At 42.1% G+C, this 16,079-nt stretch overlaps 1 protein-coding gene across 5 annotated transcripts in view; it reads left to right on the forward strand.

Annotated features, from left to right (window-relative positions):
* The window catches only part of RB1CC1 (RB1 inducible coiled-coil 1), a 166,212-nt gene that overhangs the window by 18,088 nt on the left and 132,045 nt on the right, over window positions 1-16,079 (forward strand). For 4 of the 5 annotated variants that reach the window (XM_077810279.1, XM_077810280.1, XM_077810281.1 and 1 more), the window contains exons 3-5: window positions 1,700-1,829; window positions 7,775-7,901; window positions 8,258-8,428. In XM_077810279.1, coding sequence (XP_077666405.1) covers window positions 1,759-1,829; window positions 7,775-7,901; window positions 8,258-8,428 — 369 coding nt within the window. In that variant the 5' untranslated portion in view covers window positions 1,700-1,758. Of the gene's footprint in view, window positions 1-1,699; window positions 1,830-7,774; window positions 7,902-8,257; window positions 8,429-16,079 lie in introns of those variants that run through there. The other variant, XM_077810283.1, reaches the window with a different exon arrangement.

The following is a 16,079-nucleotide window of genomic DNA, read 5'->3' on the forward strand; positions in this document are numbered from 1 at the left end:
CACTCTAATACTTCTGGGGAAATTGTGTGTGCGTATTTCATGAGCTATGCATATTTTTAATTTTTTGTGCAGAAAAAAGCTTTTGCCGGAAAGTTGCTGTCGTTCTACCTTTTGCGGGAGTGCAGAGACACATGGGGACAGGGGCAGAGGTGCCTGACTGAATGGGAGAGGCTAAGGGTCAGCCAGAGTCTGCATGGGGGAAGCTGCCTAACAATCCCTCCCTACCCCCCAAAAAAATCCTGTTCCATACTTTTCCCACCCATATCCAACAACCCTCCAAGTTCACACCCAGACTCCTTCCCAGCAATTACTTCCCTCTCCTTCAGGTCCTCCATTATCCCTGACTCTCCCAAGCCTTTGCACTGCTTCTGAGGGGTGCAGGAAATATGATTCTGTATTGTAGTTTAATTGAATTATTATCTCACAGTTCTGTATTAATATGCCTAGTAAGGAATCTATTTGTCAAAAAACATTTCCTGAATCTTTTTTGTTGTCCGTATTGTTATGGGCATACTTGCTGACAGGTATTTTGAAATAAATGACCAAAAATAATTGAAACTGGTGACAAATAAACTATTCAGAATTTTGCAGACTTTTAAAATATTGTGCACATAATTTTTAATTTTCTGTTGCAGAATTTGTAATATTCTGGCACAGAATTCCCACCAGGAGTAACTCTAAGTAGCATTTAGCCTTCTAGTGGGTAGAGGAGTGAGAAGGGGGACCAGTATAGATGCAAAGGTAAAACGAAAGAAAAACAAGAACAGACAATAGACCAGGAGGGAGAGGGGTCATTATAAAGGACAAAAGGTGCCAATTATAGGTATGTCCACATAGCAAAAATTGTGCCTGGGTTAACCTACCCTTGTATTGGATTGAATCTTGCTAGTACGTAGTAGGCTAATGAGCCAAGTACGTACTCAGAGTGTGTGCCAGGCTTGTATTACTCATTCATACTTCCTTACTGTTGTTACTGCTGTTACATTTTGACTCAAGCTAGCTCAGGTAGGCAAGCCTGTGCACAGCTTTTGCTGTGTAGACATACCCTATATCAGGTCACACTGCTGGGGTACTGGGGAGGGAACTTGGGGACACCAGTCAGCCAATCCACTGTAAGATGAACACCAACAAAAATAAGAGTGGTAACTACTGCCGTGACCTTTCTGTCCATATATTTAAAATGGATTTTAAATCAAACAAATTCTGACTGACAAAAACTGGGGACAAAGATAAAGCCCTTCAAAAGGTTGGTAGCTAGTCCAAGTTTGTTGTTAAGGATTTTGTGTGGTGAAAGAGGACATGATAAAACACATAGTAGATGATAAACTGCAAATATACATACTAGAGATGTAAGCAAATATTGGTTTGTGTGATGTGCTTTTATGTTCATTATACAATAATTTTATAGTTTTATTTCATACTACTGAAACAAATAGCCACAAAATAGTTCTGAATAATAAATGGCAATACCTGACAATGCCTCACCATCTGCTGAAGATGATTTGGAAGCAATTACATCAGTTCTGCCACAATGCAGGTGTACTGACTGGAATAACCCATCATGGGCCCTTTCAGTATGTTCTCAATTGAAAGATTTAAGATCTAATAAGCTGCTTTTGTGGTTTAGCTACCTTCCTAGCTTTTTCTTTAAAAAGTGAGTTAACTGTAAGTGATATGCTGTGCTTCGGTTTCTTTGCAGTTTCTAAATGATACTACCAAAGTGGAAGGTATAAACTTCAGGAACACAAAGAAATCATCATGAAGTTATATGTATTTGTGGTCAACACTGGAACTACCCTCACCTTTGACACAGAACTTGCGGTACAAAAGTAAGAAAATGAGTGAACTGCTGTGTGTGTATGTGTGTGTACGCACACTAGACAGAATACTGAAATTATCCACCATATGTGTAAGCAGCAACATTACAGTCTCTGCAACTAGTACTCATTTTAATTATCAGCTACCAGCAAAATCTACCTGTTTCTATGAATGTGGAGCCATACAATTTTTAATATTCATATGCAGCTGTAGCCAAAATGTACTATCCCGCATAGTCAGTAACTGATATACAGTGCATTACTTTTATACATAAAATGTCATTCTTTTAATCTGAAGCAGCCAGGAATTTACTAGTATTTAAAATGATAAAACAAAACTAAAATAAACTTTCTAATTTGCTCTGAAGTATTTTCTTAATCATTGAGGAAATATGCCCAGAAAGGGAAAAGGGAAACTGGAAGAAAGATGCCTGATGTGGTGTTTGTGGGCATAGTGTAGCATCAGGAAGAAAAAATAAAAGGCTGCTGGAATGGTGCACATAACAGGCAACAGTGCCTTGCTGACATAAGCTTTATGTCTGGCTACATTTGGAATATTGTCTTCAGTATGGATTGTCTAATGTAGTGTTACATTAGACAATCCATACTGAAGACAATATTCTTGACATGTTCCAATGCAACATCGTGATTTCACTGTATATTTCCTGCTGAAGTTAAAATGTAATTTTCTAAAGCATTCTAGCATTTACTGGATGTATAATGGACCAGTCAATACAAGGTTGTAAAAATACACAAAATATTAAAAACAAAAAAAATCCTGTAGTTGCAACTCCTTCCAGATGTCATGGTATCCTTTTACAATGAGGGGGAGGGGACCCCAGTTACTAAGAAGTGACAGTTAGTAATAGGGTGTTCAGTTATTAGAAATGTATTTAGTTGGGTTTGTGTTGACCAGGAGAACCACATCGTAAATTCCCTGCTGGGTGCAAAGGTTGTGGATCTCTTAAGACATCTAGACAGACTCGCATGCCGTGCTGGGGAGAAGCCAGAGGAGCTGGTGGTCATGGTAGATGTAGGTACCAGTGACGGGACCTCCATGGTAGCATTCTCTGAAATGCTTCCAGTTCCATACGCAGGACCAGGTAGACAGGCAGGACTGTGCGTCTCAATGCATGGATAGTGTGGGAAGGGTTTTATGTTTGTTAGGAAAGAAGGAGCCTATCCAGTAACTCCTTACTTAACGTCATCCCAATTAACATTGTTTCCTTGTTACGCTGCTGATCAATTAGAGAATATACTCGTTTAAAGTTGTACAGTGCTCCCTTATAACTGCTGTGTGGCAGCCACCTGCTTTGTCCACTGCTTGCAGAAAGAGCAGCCCTTTGGAGCTAGCTGGTGGGGGCTTGGAACCATGGTGGACCAGCAGCCCCCATCAGCTCCCCTAAATTCACTGTGCTGCAGCCACCCAGCAGGCTATCAATGGCTAGGCAGTTCAGGTGTCCCTCCCCCCACTGCCGTGTGCTGCTCCTGCCCTCTGCCTTGGAGCTGCTCCTGGAAGCCTCCTGCTTGCTGTGCAGAGGGATGGGGAGGGAAAATAGGGGTGCTAATGTCAGGGTGTCCCTCTCCCCCTGCTCCTGCACTCTATCTCCACAGAGCGGGGGTGGCATGACAGGGCTCAGGATGGAGGGAGCTTGCTGGCAGCAGCTCCTTTCTCAACTTGCTGATCTACTTAAAAAGGCAGTATACTTAGAGTGGGGTCAGCATACTTAAAGGGGCAAAGCACAAGTCTCTCTCTCACTCTCACACACACACACATGGTGTGTGTCTCTGTCTGCCATGCTGTGTCTCCTCTCTCCATTCCTGCTGCCTTGTAGTGTGAAGCTACATTAACAACAATATGTTAACCCTTGAGGGCTCAGCGAAGTGCTAGTTCATCATTTAGTAATAAGGCATTCCCTGGGAAATATCCCACCCTCTTCCACCCTCTGACTCCACCACCTCAACCAAGCTTCACAATCATCATTGCTGTGTACAGTATTAAATCGTTTAACACTTATGCTGTGTGTGTGTGTGTATATATGTATATATATATATATATTTATTTTTTTGTCTGGTGAAAAAAAATTACCCCCCCACCCCACTTTACATTAATTCTTATGGGGAAATTGGATTCACTTAACATTGTTTCACTTAAAATAGCAGTTTTCAGGAACATAACTACAACGTTAAGCTAGGAGCTACTGTACAAGAAGGATGGGTTGTGCCTAAACCAAAGCAGAACCAGATTGCTGGCATGTAAAATTAAAAATGTTGTAGAGGAGTTTTTAAACTGAGGTCTGGGGGAAAGCCAACAGTTGCGGAGGAGCTCACAGTTCAGACAGACACGTCTCTTGGGGGGGGGGGGGGGGGAGAGGAAATCTGTTAATGGATATTCTCTATACCCTAGTAAAGAGGCGAGGATAGAAGTTGATAAAGTACAGGTAGGAGCTGAAGAGAAACAGTCAAATGGAAAAGTTGCATTCATTTATTCTGTGATAAGTCCCAAAAATATCTGTAACTATAATATGTCTGTCAGAGACAGCAGAGCACCAGTCACATGAAGGAAGATAGCTAATATTGACAAATTTTATAAGTGCTTCTATATAAGTGCACAAAGTCTAAAAGTTAAGATGGATGAAATTCAGTGCCTGGTATTAAATGAGGATATTGATATAAAAACCATCACAGAAACTTGGTGGAACTGTGATAATCAGTAGGACATGATAACACCAGAATACAAAATCTATAGGAATGACCAAGTAGATTGTATTGGTGAGAGAATGGCACTATATGTGAAAGAAAGCATAGAATCAAATGTAATATTAAATCAGTCAGACTATACCATAGAATCTTTATGGATAGAAATTCCATGCTTGAAGAATAAGAGTCTAACAGTAGGAATATATTACTGACCATCTGACCACTATGGTGATTATGAAATGCTCAGGGAGATTAGAGAGTATATAAAAAATAGAAAACTCGATAATAATGGGGGAAACTCTATAATAACCCATATAGACTGGGTATATGTCACTTCAGAATGGGATGCAGAAGTAAAATTTCTAGATAGCATTAATGACTGCTTCTTTGAGCAGCTGGTCCTGGAAGCCACAAGCGGGGGATGCAGTTCTTGATTTAGTCCGAAGTGGCACACAGGATCTGGTCAAGAGGTGACGACAGCTGAAAGCTTGGTAATAGTGACCATAATGTAATTTAATTTAACATCCTTGCCAGAGGAAAGGTACCAAAGAAGCCCATCGCAGTAGCATTTAACTTCAAAAAAGGGGAACTGCACAAAAATGAGTAGATTAGTTAAATGAAAATGAAAAGGAACAGTCACAAGAGTGACATACCAGCAAGCTGCATGCAAACTTTTTTTAAAAACACCATTATAGAGGTTCAAGCTATATGTATATCTCAAATTTAAAAAAAAAGGGGGGGACGCGGAGAGAAGGATCAAAAAATGCCACCATGGCTAAACAGAGTGAAAGAGGGAGTTAGAGATAAAAAGAGAGCCTTTAAAATTGGAAATCAGATCCTACTGAGGAAGATAGAAAGGAGCATAGACTCTGGCAAGTCAAGAGTAAAAGTAAAATCAGGCAAGCCAAACAAGAATTTGAAGAATAACTGGCAAGAGACACAAAAACTAAGAGAATTTTTTATTTATTTATTTATTTTTTTTACATATGTCAGAAGCAGGAAGCCTGCTAAATCATCAGTGGGGCCACTGGACAATTGAGGTTCTAACTGAGCACTAAAGGAAGATAAGGTCATTGCGGAGAACCTCAATTAATTCTTACATCAGTCTTTACAGCAGATTCATTCCCATACATGAGCTATTGTTTCTGGGTGACAAAGCTGAAGAACTGTCCCAAACTGAGGTGTCAGTAGAGGTGGTTTTGGAACAAATTGATAAATTAAACACAATAAGTCCCCAGGACCAGATGGTATTCTTCCAAGAGTTCTGAAGGAACTCAAATATGAAACTGCAGAACTATTAACTGTGGTATGTAACCTATCACTTAAATCATCCTCTGAATCAGATGGCTGAAGGATAGCTAATGTGACACCAATTTTTTTTAAAAAGGCTCCAGTGGTGATTATGGCAATTGCAGGCCAGTAAGCCTAAGTTCAATAACAGGAAATTTGTTGAAACTCTAGTAAAGAACAGAATTATCAGACACGTAGAGGACCAACAAATCGTGTTCAAATCAAGATGGCTTTTGTGAAGGGAAATCGTGCCTCACCAATCTACTAGACTTTTTTGAAAGGGTCAACAAATGTGGAAAAGAGTGATCCAATTGATTTAGTGTATATGGACTTTTTGACAAGGTCCCTCATCAAAGGTTCTTCAGCAAAGTAAGCAGATGTTGTAAGAAGGATGGTCGTCTCGTGGACTGCTTAAAAGACAGAAAACAAAGGGTAGGAATAAATGGCGAGTTTTCAGAATGGAGAGAGGTAAATAGCAGAGTCCCTCAAGGATGTGTACTTGGTCCAGGTTTCATAAATCCATAAATGATCTGGAAAAGGGGGTAAACAGTGTGGTGGCAAAGTTTGCAGATGATACAAAATTACTCAAGATAATGTCTAAAGCAGATTGCCACTAGTTACGAAGGGATTTCATAAACTGGATGACAGGGCAAGAAAATGGCAGATGAAATTCAATGTTTCTAAATGCAAGTAATGCGTATTAGAAAAAAAAATCTTAACTATACATACAAAATGATGTGGTATAAATAAGTTGCTGCCTCTCAAGAAAGATACTGTCATCATTGTGAATAATTCTCTGAAAACATCTGCTCAATGCTCAGCGGCAGTCAAACAAGCTAGGAAAGGGTTAGCTAATAAGACAAAATATCATAAGCCCATGGTACACCCATATCTTGAATACTGCATGTAGTTCTGGTCAGTTCATCTCAAAAAAAGATATGTTAATATTCGAAAAAGTACATAGAAGGGCAACAAAATGATTAAGGGTATGGAACAGCTTACATATGAGGCGAGATTAAAAAGACTGGGACATTTCATCTTGGAAAAGAGACAACGGGGGGATACTGTAGAGATCTACAAAATCATGGATGGTGTGTAGAAAGTGAATAAGGAAGTATTATTTACGCCTTAAGATAACACAAGAACCAGGGATCACTCAATGAAATTAATAGGCAGCAGGTTTAAAACAAACAATGGGAAGTACTTTTTTGTACAGTGCACAGTCAACCTGGGGAACTTGTTGACAGGGCATGTTGTGAAGGCTAAAACTATAACAGGGTTTAAAAAAGAATTGGATAAGGTCAGGGAAGATAGCTCCATCAGTGGCTATTAGCCAAGATAGTCAGGGATGCAATCCCATGCTCTGGGTGTCCCTAGCCTCTTACTGCCCAAAGCTGGCAGTGTATGATATGGGATGGATCTCTCCATAATTGCTTTGTTCTGTTCATTCCTTCTGAATCATCTGATATTGGCCACTGTTGGAAGTGTCAGGATCCTGGGCTAGGTGGACCATTAGTCTGACCCAATATGACTGCTCTTATGTTCTTATAACGTCCCCTAACATAATATTAAGTGGTTGGACTGTGGTAGTTGTCAATAGTTGGCTCATGTTCAGAGAGTTTAATATAACTTCGGCTGTAATTGCCAGAAATGCATGTTAATCCTGGATTCCAACATTACAGTTGCAGATGTGCTTCTTGTGTAAATAGCTGAGATGTATCATTTTGTAAACAAACTTCTCTGAGGATGGGTCATGTTTTGCTCTTAGTCTATGAATTGGATAGCCAGAATACAGCGGATTTCAGTATTTACACAACCAAGCATTTTGCCCTTATTCACAATTAGTTTTTACTCTACTGCTGTTAGAGTTAAAGATTACTTTGTATATAACAGGAATATTTTGCATGAGAGAAGATCAGTTGCTTAAATAAGATATTGATACTGAAGTTCCTGTTTTTCCCTTTTAGTGTGTCTGACCTTAAACATGCAATCCAAACCAAGTATAAGATTGCCATTCAGCACCAGGTACTGGTTGTCAATGGAGGGGAGTGTATGGCAGCAGACAGAAGAGTCTGTAGTTACAGTGCTGGAACAGTAAGTGTACGCTATAGTCTTTCTTTGTCCCCTTACAAAACAAAGTGTTGATGAGAAGTAAGAGTTACACCTTCCTAATGGTGTGTGGGTTTTTTGGAGGGGGGTGAGGGTTGTGTCCTTTTTTTTTTCTTTTCTTTTCTGGAGACCTTTTTTTTGTTCATTCTTGTTTTTAATATCAGGAAATTAGTGGTTTTATGTATAATTCTCTTGAGTGCAATACTCATATAAGTAATTTTCCATGAATAGTTACGTAAGTTATGCTGTTTCCAAAACATGCTAGTGCAATTAGTTGATTGGATTGCATGCATGTTTTATTTCTCAAAGTTCTTTATGAGGATATTTTAATTTTAATATAGGACACAAACCCAATTTTTCTGTTCAACAAAGAGATGATCTTATGTGAACGCCCACCAGCTATTCCCAAAACCACATTTTCAGCAGAGAATGAGATGGAATTAAAAGTTGAAGAATCTCTCATGATGCCTGCAGTTTTTCACACAGTAGCTTCGCGGACACAGCTTGCTGTGGTAAGTTACATTTGAATCCTGAGAATTTAGTGGATTTAAAACTAATTAGAATAACTCTGTGTCACATCAATAATAACTCCAGGCTAGTCATCAATATGAGTTGATTCAAAAAGCGGTAAATGCATCCTATAAGTGTTGGCAGTTTTTCGGATGCCTGAGTTTCACGTTTAGATGTATTGAAGTGTGCTAAGGTCTTCTGTATCTTGATGTCGCTTGAAGAATCTTCAGAGCATCTCAACATAAATTGTAATTGTGATGGCATCCCCATGGTGCAGCCTGAAACTGGGGTACCACTATACCCCCTTAACTGTTCCACCTGGTCTGTCTCTCACAAGGCTTTGCTAGTGACAAGCAACAAACCTCTCCAGGAACTGCTATAACTCAGCACAACAGCATGTGGAGCCCCACACCCAGCTATATTGCATGAATGCTCCCAAAGCCACTCACGAATCACATAGAGAAAGGCACCAGCCAATTCCCCCCAGCTTCCCAGCCTTGCACCGCCAGACTATACTGTCTCACCCTGGCCAGAAGTCTGAACAGTGTAAGTTTATTACCCTGTCTGCCCCTCTCCCTCAATATGGAAAGGACATGCACCAGCCTTTGTACCTGAGCTGAGATTTTCCAAGCACTTCAAACAAATCACACTGTTCTAGATAAAATATAAAACAGATTTATTATGGAAAGAGAGATTTTAAATAAGTGGTAGGCATAAGGGGTCAGAGATAGTTACCAAAGAAAATAAGAGATAAGCACACAATCTACATTTTAAACTTTATGATGCTAGGTAGTATTTAGCAAGCAATTTTCTCACCCCACTGCATGTTACAGTTCTTAATACACAGGTGTCTCTTGAGCCTGGACCAGTTTCCTCAGTTGAAGTTTTTGTCTTCTCAGTGTTCTTGTTGCTTCAAGCATAAGTGGAGGGAGGAGAAAGACCAAGGCAAGGTGCCACTGTTTCTTACATCCTTAGTCCATGTGCTTAGGGGCCGGTTTTGTTCAATATCTTCATTAATGATCTGGAGGATGGCGTGCACTGCACCCTTAGCAAGTTTGCAGATGACACTAAACTGGGAGGAGTGATAGATATGCTGGAAGGTAGGGATAGGATACAGAGGAACCTAGACAAATTAGAGGATTGGGCCAAAAGAAATCTGATGAGGTTCAACAAGAACAAGTGCAGAGTCCTGCACTTAGGAGAGAAGAATCCCATACACCACTACAGACTAGGGACCGAATGGCTAGTCAGCAGTTCTGCAGAAAAGGACCTAGGGGTTACAGTGGACAAGAAGCTGGATATGAGTCAACAGTGTGCCCTTGTTGCCAAGAAAGCCAATGGCATTTTGGGCTGTATAAGTAGGGGCATTGCGAGCAGATCAAGGGACGTGATTGTTCCCTTCTATTCGACCTTGGTGAGGCCTCATCTGGAGTACTGTGTCCAGTTTTGGGCCCCACGCTACAAGAAGGATGTGGAAAAATTGGAAAGCATCCAGCGGAGGGCAACAAAAATGATTAGGGGACTGGAACACATGACTTATGAGGAGAGGCTGAGGGAACTGGGATTGTTTATCTGCGGAAGAGAAGAATGAGGAGGGTTTTGATAGCTTCTTTCACCTACCTGAAAGGTGGATCCAAAGAGAATGGATCTAGACTGTTCTCAGTGGTAGCAGATGACGGAACAAGGAGGAGTGGTCTTACGTTGCAGTGGGGGAGGTTTAGGTTGGATAATAGGAAAAACTTTTTCACTAGGAGTGTGGTGAAGCACTGGAATGCGTTAACTAGGGAGGTGGTGGAATCTCCTTCCTTTGAGGTTTTTAAGGTCAGGCTTGACAAAGCCCTGGCTGGGATGATTTAGTTGGGGATTGGTCCTGCTTTGAGCAGGGGGTTGGACTTAGATGACCTCCTGAGGTCTTTTCCAACCCTGATATTCTGTGATTGTAAGACACTTGCCTTGTAAGACATGTCCTGGTGGGCTTTGCTGAATCAATAGGTTGAGCAGTCCTCCAGGTGTGGTCTTGTGCAACTGAGTCATAGAATTAAGCAGTCCCCATTGTGTGGTGTTTGGGCAACTATCATTGAATTGTAAATCCCTTGATTGCAACTCCTCTGCTAATTAACGGTCATTGAACACCCTCCTTTTGTGGATCCTAGCAAATTTACAGCATATTTCAGTAACAACTATACAACAAAATCTCATAACTTCATACTCATTGATGGTATACATATTTGCATAGAACAGTGGGCTTCAGCAGATCATGACGTTTCATATGATATCTTACATGGCATGTTTATTATAAAATAGCACAACCACATATGAATAATTAATATGGGGATTACAGGATGCCATTTTGAGGTGCATGTGTCACAGTAATAGAGCTTCCAGAAAACATTTTTGTGGATTCATAATATTTGCTAAATGTATTGTACGCTGCTGATACGGACACTATCACTTTTCTCTGGTTGTTTGAGCTTTAATGCCTTTTGCTTTATGTTCAACATGCTTAAGTCTATCTCAGCTTGAGGACAGGAAAACTTACCAGTTGTTTTTCAAATATTATTAAACCAAATAGAATCTTGGTGGATACAGTTTTAAAAATTGTACCTTTCCAATCTCCTGTCTAAGTTTTGGAGGGGTTACAAAAATAAGATTCATTTCCCAAAAGTTTATGTAGATCTTGGTTCTTCGCTTACTTGTCCTTGAGTGCTAGTTTTCCACTTAGATAGTAAAACACTCTGAGTTCCATTTGAATCTCTCTAAATTAGTGTATTTGTACAGATAGGAAATGAATGTTTCCTACAATAAAGGCATCTACAGATGAAGTATGTGGTATTGACAACCGTGTAGACCAGGTTCAGGAATGTGGAACACTGCATTCAATATCTGGACTGATTGCTTCTCTTCATACTAATAGAGGTTAATGAAGAAAATGAAGGCAATAGAGAAGTGAGCTAAATGATAAAAATGTTAATCATCTTCATTGTACACAGGTAACTGTTGATGTCTCCAAACATGGGAAGATGTTTTGTACCACGTGTAATAGGCAGATCCAACTTGATTCATGATGGAAATATAAATCCTTCCTTTCAGTAGTATTTTAATAGGCTATCTGTCTTGGGACTAAAAAGTTCTCTCAGTTCTGGTGACTGATGTGTCTGGTGCACTCCAAAATAAAATTTGTCAACTGTTTTTGAAATAAAAGTGCAAAATATGACACAACAGTATTGTGACGGGGCGGGACTCAGCATTTCGGCGCCTCCTGCTGGCTGTCATGGGAATTAGCTCTCGGCCCTGCCAGTCTGCCTTCAGCTGGTAGTGTCTGGCTTGCCATGCCTGCCATCTCTGCTGTCTCCATTCTTTGGCCTGGCGTCACTCCCCGGACTGCAGCGTCATCTTCTGGGCACGGTCCTCCGACTGTGCCCCCACTCCTGTATCTCCCCACTGCCAGGGGACCAGCAGTCCCTAGACCCGCCACTAGCCTCAGCGGCCTACTGCAATCCCAGTTCCAGCCCCTCTCCTCAGGGGCACTCTGCAGTCTAGATACTGACCACTCTCCTCATTGGCAAGTGGGGCGCAAAAGGCTGGGGGCAGGCACTCACGCTACTCTGGGTTCCAACCCAGGGACCCTATAGTTGGCAGCCAGATACTGCCCTCCTCCAACCTGCTGCCTGTTTTCCCTGGGCCACTTCCCTGGTAGCTCTTGCACCTGCTCAGCCCTTGTAGCAAGGCATCAGCCAGGAGTTCACCCTCGCACTCTGCTGCCCCTGCCCAGCACTCCTCTATCTGTGGCACTTCTTCAGGCAGCCAGTCCTCCTCCCTTGCCCTACAGGGAGAGAGTCCCTTCTTCTCTGAGCAGCCCTTTATATATGGCCCTTGCTGGCACTGATCTGCTGCTCCAGCATGGCTTCCTCCTATTAGTGGGCTCAATAAGCCCTTTCCTGATTAGTGGGTTCTGAGCAGCCTCCCTGGTGCTGCTTTTAACCTCTTCTCCCTGTGTGGGGTAGCCGCCCCACCACAAGTATTAATAGGAATTGTTGGCGATGTGCTGGGCTTGATGCACTCCCCAGTGTGGAGGGCAGTTTCTTCCCTTGCCTGCTAATTTATCAACCAAGGAAGAACTTTTTAATTGGCTTTAATAACCTGACTTCCGTGTGTCCTTAGAGAGAGGACATGGACAAATCTTTGGTCTAATGGGATCAAACTTATCTCTAACATTCTGGGGGTGGAGAACAGAATAAAGTGTTCTTGCCCCCCACATGCACATTACTTTCTCACCCTAACTTTGGAGAGATTTCCCATCTCCCTGTCGGGGGAAGGTGGTTTAATGCTGTGGTACGCCAACCTTTTATAAGCCCAGCCTCCCCCCTTGTAAACCTTGGTAGGTTGTTGCGACCCAGAGGACCCCCCCTCCCAGAGAGGCCCCCTGACCCAATTCCCCCCTGCCCTCCAGTGGCCTATTGGGGTGGGAAGGACTCAGAATTAAGATTACAGATGCTCTGAACAGAGATGAATAGCTATGTTATGCCCCACTGGCAACTGGCGGAGGTGAGCTGACACATCACCAAAAAACCCACACAGCTCCCCACACAGTCCATGGGGGCTTGAGTGTGAGGGGTGGGATTTGGGGGTCTTGGGTTGTAATGCAGTAGGATTTGAGAGTTTGGAGGTTTTGGGAAAGGACTTGCGGGGCAGAAGGGTCCGAGGAAGGGTGGCAAGCTGATAGTCTTCACCCCACCCTCCAAACACAGACCCCATTCATGGCCCATGTGGGGCAGGATAAGGTGGGATTTGGGGTGCAGTGGGGAAAGATTTTTGGGGGGTTGGGATGTGGGGGGAGTTCATGGCCGTGAGCTAGGGAACCTTGGAGGTCTGGGTTGGCAGGGCAAGGTATGGAAGGCAGTTGTCATCTGGCTGTGGGGGTTACTTATTGGAGAATATGACACCAACCCCTCCCTCACATCTCATATCCTGTGTGTCTGGTTGGGGTTGGCTCCGTACTCTGAGCATTGCAAACACTGGGGTCTCAGCATCGCTCAGGTGTGGCCTAGCCCAAGCACCATGTACAAATATTTGGCCCAGGGGGACGGATGGGGCCAAATATGTGTGTATGGTATTGCAACCTGGTGCATATGGTCACACAGGGCCATTCACCCAGATTTACCCGAGCGGCTACCGTCTACTCCCTCCCCACCCCTGCATCATGATGGACGGTCAGCTGAGCCAAACCTCAATGGTGCTGTGACCCTATGCATCAGGTCTCAATGCCCAGAGCAGGGAGATGACATCAGTCAGCCCCGTAACCCTTTGATTCATTTTAGTGACCCAGAAACCCTAGTTTACTGGATAGGGCACAAGACGAGGACAATGATGGTTCTTTGAAGCAGCATGGAGGGGATTTGGAAAAAAAGGGTGGAGAAAAGTGGGGTTATGACTATTAAAATGTGTACCCCAGTATCCCTGTGGGGAAGGTTATGGAATGGTTGCACTTGTGCTCCACACCCTGGGATTAATGAGGATTCCTGGGTCAGCCACAAATTTCCAGTGTGACTGTGGGCAAGTCACTTAATCTACCTTGTACCTCAGTTCCCCCATCTATAAGAAAGTAGGTAATACTTCTGTACCTCACGGGGTTGCTGTGAGGATAAATTTGTGAACTGTAAAGTGCTCAAGTAATATGATAAGGGCTATATAAGATATTTGAATATTTATGGAGACAATCAGACTGACATCCATACAACTTTCTCCCCCACTTTGATTGGCACTGTGTAAGAGGGGTAATACAGGTCAAGGACTGTAATAATTACAATGTCTGCATGCCCTTGCCTCACACAGGAGGGAACTGGACCCAGGATATGGAGTAGCAGGTGGAGAGCTGAGTTGCCCATCCCTCTTCCTCCAAGATTCCTCCCTTCTATAAGCAGTTCTTTCAGTTCCAGTCTGGAGCTGTGGTTTCTGTTTTTAGCTGTGATAATGGACCAAACTACATAGTTAGTGTGTGTGCTTAAGGCTCTATTTCTTCTGGACAGAGCCTTACAGTGCGAGTGTCTGCTGGGTTGAGTATAGAAAATAAATGTGATTATAATTTTAATACAAATCAGTCAGATTAATTTTTCTTTAATCTGAAGGAGATACTAATAACCTGTGACAATGTGTGCAGTTTTTTATTTACTGGAATCTCTTATTTTTATCCATAAACACATAATGTAGATCCTATTCAGAAGTGTTAGAATACTTGCCACCAGTAACTATCTTGCCACCAGTAACTAGGAAATCACATATTTCGGAATGCCTCTTATGGGTCTTGATCACCTATACTAAGGATCCCAGAAGGATGAGCATATGCTGTGTGTGGTGTGCCTTTTTGTGGCAGTCTTCTGCTAGTAAGCAATAAAGGGGTAAAATGGTGTGGTTACTTGTCTGATGCCATGTTGCTGCTTTGCTTTGCAAAAGAAGCATATCCATAAAATGTAAGGAATTCTTCTTCAAATTATTCCAGATAAAAAAAAAGATTAGCATTTAAAGAGAGCACTGTTCTGGGCCTTAAAATCTGGGTCTTGTATTTCCAGCTCTGCCACTAGCCTTGTGGGTAACCTAGGGCAAGTCATTTCACTGCCCAGTGCCTCAGTTTCCCCATGTGTAATATGAAGATAATACTTCCTTTGTAAACTGCTTTGAGATCTAGGGATGAAAAGCACTATATAAGAGCTAGGTGGTATTATTATTAAGGGGGAAATGAATAAACTGTCATACTCGTTCTCCACAATTAATTTTGTCCTACAGTTTGTCTTTGGATATTATAGGCTTGTTTATTAGACAGCTTATGAAACACGTCAGCAAGATCTGTCTCTTGGGAAATCTCTATAATCCCCTCCTGTGATTGGAAGATCATAAGTATAATAAAACCATGGTGGCTCTGTTGCATGATAGTACAGCTCTCAGAGAGATTGTGAAGAAGGATTCTGTAACCTTGTACTCTACAGAGTAGTTTTTCATGGTGTCTGTTTTGAAGCAATATGAAGAGGAATTCAGAACAAATGCGGGGCGGTGGGAGGGTGGAAAAGTTACTAGTCACTGTATAATCTCCTGATATTGCAATGGTGGGAGAGTTGTGACTGCTGCTGCATTCCACACCCAGGATACAACATTTGCTTAAGTATTTTCCCCATACTAATTAGTTGGGGAATGTGGAAATCATGTTCCCATGCTGTGTCTGTAGTAGTTTGCAGGTCATATTTCATATGACATGCCGTTTTCCAAATGCAACATGATTTATAGTATATGTCTGAAAACATTATCTCCTGTTACCAATGATAAACAGTGGTTTCAAGGAACAGTTTAAACTAGGGGGGTGATATTTATTACTTCGATTTCAGCATCACCTATGAGCCTCTATCTTTGAGCTCATTGTACAAACAGAATAGGATAGTGCCTGCTCTAGAACACACAATACATAATTTGACGAGACATAACATTAGGATACGATAAACAGTAGGAGGATGAGAAAAACAGTAAAGGCATGCATTAACATAGGATAACTATATGGCAGGGATCAGCAACCTTTGGCACGTGGCTCTCCAGGGTAAGCCCCCTGGCGGGCCGGGTCGGTTTGTTTATCTGCCGCGTCCGCAGGTTCGGCCAATTGCGGCTCCCACT

This window comes from Eretmochelys imbricata, chromosome 2, assembly GCF_965152235.1.
Source record: "Eretmochelys imbricata isolate rEreImb1 chromosome 2, rEreImb1.hap1, whole genome shotgun sequence".
Taxonomy (NCBI): Eukaryota; Metazoa; Chordata; order Testudines; family Cheloniidae; genus Eretmochelys; species Eretmochelys imbricata.